This window comes from Thamnophis sirtalis, unplaced genomic scaffold (assembly GCF_051295495.1).
Source record: "Thamnophis sirtalis isolate CommonGarterSnake01/CBP01778 unplaced genomic scaffold, rThaSir2_p1.2 scaffold_6, whole genome shotgun sequence".
NCBI classification, from domain to species: Eukaryota; Metazoa; Chordata; class Lepidosauria; order Squamata; family Natricidae; genus Thamnophis; species Thamnophis sirtalis.
In genome coordinates this window covers 39,689,099-39,698,652 of record NW_028261386.1, presented here as the reverse complement: position 1 = coordinate 39,698,652, position 9,554 = coordinate 39,689,099, and the positions used below count along the sequence as shown (strand labels likewise).

The 9,554-nt window shown below is 37.6% G+C and overlaps 1 protein-coding gene across 1 annotated transcript; it reads left to right on the top strand.

Annotated features, from left to right (window-relative positions):
• Positions 1 to 1,681: 1,681 nt before the first annotated feature.
• LOC106547760 (transmembrane protein 247) lies at positions 1,682 to 8,536 on the top strand. Its single transcript, XM_087719110.1, has 3 exons — positions 1,682 to 1,804; positions 3,262 to 3,651; positions 8,161 to 8,536. The coding sequence occupies exons 1-3, from the start codon at positions 1,802 to 1,804 to the stop codon at positions 8,341 to 8,343; spliced, it is 576 nt and encodes a 191-aa protein (XP_087575236.1). The 5' UTR covers positions 1,682 to 1,801; the 3' UTR covers positions 8,344 to 8,536.
• Positions 8,537 to 9,554: the final 1,018 nt, after the last annotated feature.

The window sequence follows — 9,554 nt, the reverse complement described above, 5'->3', positions numbered from 1 at the left end:
AAAGAATTCCCTAAAGCACAATGTTTCTTTTTTACAACTTCACAAAGATGCCTAAAAACATCCAGTTCACATAAATGAGTAGCAAAGAGGCACATTGCTTGTTCGTGGATTTTTGCACTGCATCACACTACTTTTCAGTGTCCTGCCTGCATCCCTCATACATTGGCATCTGGATCAGTATTCTGCTTAGGGTTATAAATCAGAAGAACTTATTCTTCCTCATATGCTCATCTGCAGATGAAAATGAAAAAGTCAATGAGATGGCATAGCTGTAAGGGTTGCATGGGAGAGGAGGGAGAATGACAGAAGGAGATTATGATGAGCAGCTAAGTTTAGCCATGAAGAACCCAGAATTTCCATTAAATTGAATCAGGTCCACAGTGTACCTAGCTGGGTTGCAACATGTGTCCTTTTAATGCAGTGGTAGAAAATAGTTCGTGTCCTGATTTCTGCTACCAAACATAGTTTAATTCAACCTTCTCTGAGCTGGTGCTTTCAGATGTACAGTATGTTACTGCAAATCTCATAACCCTTGTAGGGATTGCAAAGCTAGATGGCAATGAAATAATTTACTCATTCATAATTTACCCTCCAGATGTGCTAGAGATTGCAATTCCCACAATTCATGACCTTGAAGACCATGTTTGAGAAGATTGAAGTAGTCTAACATCTGGAGACTGTGTTAAATTGGGAAAGGAAACAGTACTTCATTTAATGCCACTCATGTGAATAGCCATCCCTGATGACTGGCTGGCCCAATTCACCTACTACATAGTTTGAATAAACCACAGTTGGTTCAGTTCACAGAACATGCGAAATCATAAACTATGGCTTACAAAGGACACTGACTACCGGTAGATGTACACAACTTGTTAACAGACCAGTAAATCGTATTTTAGTACATTTTGTGAATTCATTCACTATATTTCTATCTGAAGTGCTTGCTTTTTAATGATAAGGTATCTTACTCCACTGCTGAGTTGAAGATGAATTCTCCCACTTTGAGTCAGCAGAGGACTGGCAAGAAACTTGTAATTGCTGATTCCTGTTTTTTAAACTCTGTGGCTTCTATTTGGAGCAATTATATCCTCTGATTTTTTCCCCCAAGGTAACAGATGAAAAACACCTAGCAGATGTTATAATACACATAAGGCTGCCTTTCTTGAACAATATTAGCACATGAGGAAAAAAAATATTCTGGTATAGGTGAGAACTGGTCTGTCGCTCTCACAGGATACAGACAAGATGAAGGCAATGTCATTGTTGGGACAGATTTTTCTATTATTAGATGAAAGTTTGAAAAAGCCCATAGCAAGTAGTTATGGAATGTGAAATTGTTTTCCCGATAGGCTTCTCCCTACCTGCAGAAACCTAGGAAAGAATATAATGTGATTACTTTGATCTTATTCAAAAGTGACAGCATAATGACTTTTTTTTCAAAAAGTTGGTTTTTTTCTCTTTGATTATAGTTAATATTATCCTGATTTTAAAAAAAAAATCCAGTCACCTTAACATCACACCAACCTAACAGGGTAAACCTATCATCTACTAAACTAAGTATTCTTCCATTGAGCTCTGGGCCAGCTGTAACAATAGGCAGGTTAAACATCACAGTGTGGAATCTGTGACATCAGCTTGACAGTTGGATCTGTAAACCTGGCTTTCCTGTGAATATATTGTCAGAGACAACAGTTATAGAAGTACATGATGGAAAATTGAAAACTAGTGGAATTGAAGGCAGCTTGTTGCATCTTCCAGCCTTTATATTCTTACTTCCTGCTGCCTTGTGCCTAAATTCATCATGGTAAGGTTTACACATTCTTGAATAATAGAGAGGGAGAGCTTTTCCTTCTAATGCAAACAGTAGGCCTTAAATCCTAAATCCAGAGTGGGATTCCAGGAGGAACAAAGTGTTACACACTTGTTCTTCATGCAAGGATTTGGATTCATATTGCAGCTAGTTTCATTGACATTACAGCTAATTACATTGATGGGAATGCTTCCCAAATCACAGTTTTAACATCAAGAGAATTTTTTTTAAAAAAAAGCAAAGAAAGATCAGTCAACTCAGTAGGTCTCTTTAAATAAATGGATGTACCCTGGGGGAATAAAGGGATCAGGTCAACATTTCGTCATCTGAGCTACACCACTGAGAATATCCTTTCTTGTGTACCCAGTGGACATCAATCTGCTGTTAAGAATGATCTGTCCCTAAAAAAATGCAAAAAAAATTATACACCATGTTTTGACTATGTCGAAATTCAAAAAATAACTGAGGCAAATATTATCTATAAACTATCGATTTATATAATGGCATTGTTTTCTGGAATCATTTTTTGCTTATCTAAAAAGGATATTATTAATATTCCATTTATAACTAATAGCAAAATGTTATGTGCTTAAATAATTCTTCACTGAAAAACAGCACACAATTCCCAAACTCTCTCAATTGTTCAAAATTAACATATATAGATTTATAAACAATATCAACTTGTTTTAGAAAGAACTGCACAATTCATAAACTGAGATTGTTATATAAATGTATGGAATAACAATTTTCATGATAACGCAGTTATAATTCTACAAATTTTCATATTTGTCTTTTTTCTTTTAATCGTTAAATACCTAGTTCGGGCAGTCCTCAACTTATGACCATAGCTGAATCCAAAATTTCTGTCGCTGAGACATTTGTTAAGTGAATTTTGCACATTTTATGACCTTTTTTGCTACAGTTGCTAATGCAGTAAAGTTATTAAGTTAGTGACACGGTTGTTAAGTGAATCTGGCTTCCCCTTTGACTTTGCTTGTCAGAAGATCGCAAAAGTTGATCACATGATGACCCCAGGACTCTGCAACCATCGCGAGTCAGTTGGCAAAGCAGCTGAATGTTGATCATGTGACTACAGGGATACTGCAAAAGAAAAAATGGTCATAAGGCACTTTTCTCAGTGCCCTTGTAACTTTGAACAGTCTCTTACGAACTCTTATAAGTCTCTTACGAACTCTTATAAGTCTCTTACGAACTCTTATAAGTCAAGGACTACCTGCATATGGTTTTGAAAATGATTTTTCCTTTTCTTGCTCACACTAAATGATCTTTGTTTTATAAAAAAATAATTGGTATCCAGATTATTACAAAATAATTGCCAAATCACATTTACTGTACCAAGACCTGGCTTTATTTTTGAATTATTCAGAGTGCTGTTTTCATGTTATATAGCTAGTCCATTACATATCCCCTACATCCACATCTTATGTTAGGAAGACAACCCTGAAAATGTATCTTCAGCGGCTGACAATGCAACTGAGCAAACAACAGGCCCTGATGATTTGACTGAGCCACCTTGTACACCTAATGATGCGACTGATCCATTGGACATTAGAGATGAAGAAGCACTCATGAGGACAAAGCCACAGCTGGGGCTGAGCAATCTGCACCCTGGCTTGGCCAACAGAGAGGGTGAAATGGATGCATGGGTTCAAGAGGAGCAATCAAATACCAAGCAGGTCAATAACTTGGCAGCCCAGCTGGAGAAAATGCGTCTTGACATGGAGCTTGCCATGACCAGATACCGTTATGAAGATAAGGAGAAGCAGCGACAACATAAGGAGAAAATGGAAGAAATGCGGTTGCAGGCACCATCAGGACAGGTGAGATCTGCAGATAGAAAGAAATTCTAAGAGGATCAATAGAAAAGGAAATTGCCACATTGTTTTAGATTTAGAAACTGCCATTCATTATTATGGATTTCTTCAACAATCTTTCTTTCACTTCTAGAAATCTAGGAACCATAGATCAAGGGATCTTTAGAGAGATACTATCATAGTTAACTGCCATAACTATTGTGGAACTGATTGACAAACCATATTTTGCAAAAGACTGGATCTCCTGACATTTGTTAAAAACATATTAATGCTGGAGTTATTGAAATACGAATGATTTGTTAAACCCATAAAAAAGCAGGAATAGCAATAGGAAAGAAGAACTAATCAAGAAAAACATTGGGGCAAATTTCCTACTACTGTTAGTATTTCACTTTTTCTTTCCAATTAGGAAGTCAGGTCAAAGATCTCAGGCAATGTAGATTTGGCCATATCATTTGCTTTGCTCCTACACTATGGGAAGTGGGGCAAGCAATACCACCTTGTCATGTCATTGAGCGAACCCCATAAACTGTCATTTGCACAGGATATCATTTTGTTTGTATCTAACGCCTACCATTCTTGCTGCCAGTTGTTGCATAATACATTTAACCTTTTCACTTATTATCATTCTCTAATTTCTAAGAAAATACCTGTCTCCTACTGGATAATGAGCAAGTGTTGGAATGTACCACATTGGCTAAGAATAATTGGGAACTATTAGGTGGCCTGTTGTGAGCAAACAACACGCGTTAGCTCAAGAAATGAACCCATTGCCTGGGGTAAGGAAGATCTGAATGTGGATTAACAAATTGAGATTAAGTTCAAAGAAGAAGAAAGAAAACAGTCATGGTTAATCCACAGACATGTTTCCACTTGCTTTGAAAAATCAGGGTTGCAATTTAGAGACAGCCATGGCTATTCAAGGGAAGTTTGGTCTCTTCAATGTGCTTTTGGTGGAGCTGCTCCTGAGAAATCTTCTGAAAACATAACTGGAACAAAATTTATCATCAGTTGCTCTCAAGTGTATCATGTATTACAAATATGTGGTGCAAAACTGTTCAATTGGGGTGGGAGGCAGCTGCTAAATTCAAGACAATGCCATTCATAGCAAATTATGATGTGAGCAAAAATGATGACAGGCTAATTACGTATGTACTCGATCCTAGTGTCTGGTGCAGATGCATATGTCATGATATTTTGGTAAAGAGGGCATGCTTGATTCATCATTTACTCCCTTGACCTTTTCTATCAATCCCAGTGAATGCAGCTGTGGTACAAAATTGCCTGGCCTTTATTTAAATTCTTTATAACCTCATTAACAATGTCAAGGAAGCCTCTAAGATAAAAATCCAAACTCACATTCAGTTGAAAGAGTAGAGTAGCCATCAACACTGAATAAAGATATGGACTGCAGGATCCAATCTGAGATGGTTACCAGGACCAGAGGGTTTTTCTTCCAAGTGTTCACATCCTGGAAAGTAAGAAGCTCCCAATGGTTCGGCTCTAGCATGAGTCCAAAATCTTGGAAGAACGAACCTCTGATCCTGGTAACTGACTCAGATTGGATTCTGCAACATCCTGGAACACATATACTGTAGTTGCCTTCATTTGCTTTTTGAGACAAGAGGCTGGATACAATACGATACAATAGCAGAGTTGGAAGGGACCTTGGAGGTCTTCTAGTCCAATCCCCTGCCTAGGCAGGAAACCCTATATCGTTTCAGACAAATGGCTATCCAACATCTTCTTAAAGGCTTCTAGTGTTGGGGCATTCACAACTTCTGAAGGCAAGCTGTTCCACTGATTAATTGTTCTAACTATCAGGAAATTTCTCCTCAGTTCTAAGTTGCTTCTCTCCTTGATTAGTTTCCACTCATTGCTTCTTGTTCTACACTCAGGTGCCATGGAGAATAATTTGACTCCCTCTTCTTTGTGGCAACCCCTGAGATATTGGAACACTGCTATCATGTCTCCCCTAGTCCTTCTTTCTCTTAAACTAGACATACCCAGTTCCTGCAACCGTTCTTCATAGTTTTAGTCTCCAGTCCCCTAATCATCTTTGTTGCTCTTCTCTGCACTCTTTCTAGAGTCTCCACATCCTTTCTACATCGTGGCGACCAAAACTGAATGCAGTATTCTAAATGTGGCCTTACCAAGGCATTATAAAGTGGTATTAACACTTCATGTGATCTTGATTCTATCCCTCTGTTTATGTAGCCTAGAACTGTGTTGGCTTTTTTGGCAGCTGCTGCACACTGCTAGCTCATATTTAAATGGTTGTCCACTAGGACTCCAAGATCCCTTTCACAGTTACTACTATTGAGCAAGATACCACCTATACTGTACCTGTGCATTTTGTTTTTCTTTATAATTCCATTTCCTATTACATGTAAAAAATACTGGCTGATGTGGCTGTGATTTTTTTAGTACTGAACATGGTACAATGCCTTTGATGCATTTGAAAGAAGCTTACCAACTCAGAGGTTGGGTAGACTATTTAGTACACCCTTCCCTCCCAACGTTTTAAAGCTACCTTCTAGCATCTGCTGGATGTATAATTGCTTTACTTTGCCTAATGCTAAATTCAGCCCTATCAAATGAAACCGTATTTGTGTAAACATGTTGAAGTACATAAAAACAGAATTAAAGATTCTTAATTAAATGACTGAGTAGTTCAGCATAGCTTAGAAATATAGGAACCATTAGGATAATGGAGTCACCTGAGTGACTAATCTACTGTATATGGTATGAATACATTCATCTTCTGCTCTTTACTGCCAACAAGCAAATAGATACCAAGCTAATCATCCCCAAAGACTACTGTAGAATTTAGTCTATTCATGCATCAATTTAAAAGGTCTTTCTTTATCAGCTTCTTAATTTAATTAAACAATTATGAAATACTTCTCTGGTTTTAAAAAAATATTTTGAGTATTGAATTTGAAAGTCACATTAAAATGATATTACACAGCATAATCAATTATGACATTCATGGCTTACTTCCTAAGAGAAGTTGACTTGCACTCCATCTTTGGAAACGATATCCTGAGTGGGGTCGAGGTTAGGATTGTAATGTTAAGAACATTAAAGAAAGGAAAGTTACTATCATCATTTCCCTGAAGTGATTTATCTATCTCAGAGAGCCTTGATGAAATATGCAAGAAAGACACTTTACTAAAGGCTGGAACTAGTGGGACCACAAAATAGACAAAGTAATACAAGGCAAAGTGACTAAAGTGCTCTGGGACTTTAGCATTCAAACAGGCAGGCACCTGCCACATAACACCCCAGACATAACAATTGTTGATAAGAAAGACAAAAAAGATCTGGATAATGAACGTTGCAGGACCTGGTGACAACAAAAGAGAAGGGAAAGGATTGAATAAAATCACAAAATACAATTTGCTTGCAGGGAAGAACTGGTGGGGCGATTAAATAGAGAAAGCCATACAAAATGAAGAAGCTAAATTGCTCTGGGACTTTAGAATTCAAACAGACAGGCACCTGCTGCATAATATTCCAGACTTAACAATTGTAAATAAAAAAGACAAAAAAAGTCTGGATAGTGGATGTGGCAATACCTGGAGACAAACAATAGAATAAAGAACTAGAGAAAATCACAAAACATAAAGACCTGCAAATGGAAATAGAATGATTGTGGCAGAAGCAAGCAAAGGTATGCCGAATAGTAATAGGCACCTTTGGGTACAATCCCAAAACAATTGTAGCACCATTTGAACACCATTGGCTTTGACAAAATCACCATCAGTCAATTGCAAAAGGTAGCTTCACTCGGAACTGATCTGTAACATCTTCAAGCATCCACATCAGTGGTGGGATTCAATTTTTTTTACTACCGGTTCTATGGCCATGGCGTGGCTTGGTGGGCATGGCATGGTGGCTGTGGCAGGGAAAGGCTACTGTAAAATCTCCATTCCCTCCCCACTCCAGGGGAAGGTTGCTGCAAAATCCCCATTTCCTCCCGATCAGCTGGGACTTGGGAGGCAGAGAATAGATGGGGGCGGGGCCAGTCAGAGGTGGTATTTACCACTTCTCCGAACTACTCAAATTTTCCACTACCGATTCTCCAGAACTGGTCAGAACCTGCTGAATACCATCTCTGAGCCACATCTCCCTATCCCGAGTCCTTGAAAAGAACTCGATAAGTAGACAAAAATGCCAAATCCAGTCTGAACATCTGGCTGACTGTGTGACAAACCATAATAAATAAATTGCACAGAATTTAATGAGATTTATTTTCTGAATAAGTTAGAAGTGTGGTATCAATTCTATAGAACAAACACAGAAAGTAAAATTATAAATCATAATTATGTAAATTTCATCCAGAATAAACCCCGTATTCTTAATGTGAAGCAGTAAAGAGAAGAGGCAATAATGTGGGAAGAAATAAAGCAGCTTGCAAAGAAGGCCCAAAATGTACCTTTGTTCTTTGCATTTTCAGTGACTGATAGGATAAGAAATGTAACTGGAATGTCGCCTTTCTTCTTTCCACAGGTTTCAGGAGGTGGCCATCATTTCCTCTTACCACACGACCCGCTTACCTTATTCTTATATTGTTTCATCTTCATACACCTCATTTATATAGCAAAAGAGCTTATCTTCTTTTTCTTTAAGAAGCACGGGATGTTTGCCATTGGTGCTGTCCTAATATTTGCAATTAAGATATTCTGGAATTAGAGCCTTTGACCTGTGAGACTCTCTTTTCATAAGACCCTGACGACAGCCATGCCCTGCATCTGAGCACTTCATAGACTTAATTGAATGAAACCTTCTTATCTCCTATATTTGATGTATAGAAACTGTCAGCCCTTTCCTGCAAGAGCTTCTTCAGTTTTAATAGTACATGTATATTCAAATATACTTCGTGCAGCACAATAAAGCACACAACTTTTTAAAAATTGACAGATATACCATTGAGTTTGAATAAATTATTTTAATTACTGAAAATAGGGATGGCCTCAAATCTAATCTCTGTTTCTTTTCCCCCAAAGTTCACCAAGTTTACTCTTTGTAGTAGTTCTCTAAATAGGGATGCTATTTTTTAAAAAAAATCTCAATTGCTATATCTTTTGATTGCAATCTAACAGTACAAAATGAATGCAGGTCTGTTTATCATTAGAAAACACACATGGATTTAATTGAATCAGTTTTAAAATAACTAGGAGTAGATTTATCTCCCTTTAAATTTAACTGGAAAAATGCAATCCTAAATGAACTTATGGGGAGGAAAGCAAAGTAGCAAATCTGCTATTATGCATCCAGTTGCTTATTTTATTTATTTATTTATTTAAAACATCTAATTACCCGGCCAAAATTGTTCCACCTATCAGTATGTATGTATGAAAATTTTCACCTGTGGTTTGGATGAGCAAAGCACTCAAATCTTGAGCCAGAGGAGAGAATGGGGGACTCTTGAATACAACAGGTTTCCAGAAATCCATTTTGGAGACTAACAATGATGTGGAGTGCCACTCAATTATCTCTTTCAATATCTTTATTGACTTTTCTTTGGGAGATCAAGATAGCCCATATGGGGTCTCTCTTCATTTTCTGTGATACTTGTTGCATGGGCAAAGACTTTCTCAGATCATTCAATGCTTCAGATCATTCAATGATCATTCCCAATGTTTCTCAGCCTTCGCAGCTTTCAGACTTCAACTCCCGAAATTTTCCAGTCAGGAATTCTGTTCTATCCAATTTTGACTGTTTTTCAGCAGCACTTTGAAGGGTGGGATTTTCTTTTTCTGATGAAGGGAGAAAGTGCTATTGTTAAACAGCTTTTGCCAATTTGGAACTTTCCACATAAGTTTGCCTATGGCTGCCTGGGACTGAAGTAAGCTGTAGGTCAATATTCTGAAAGGTTTCAAGGTAGGTGAGACCTTTGGAGC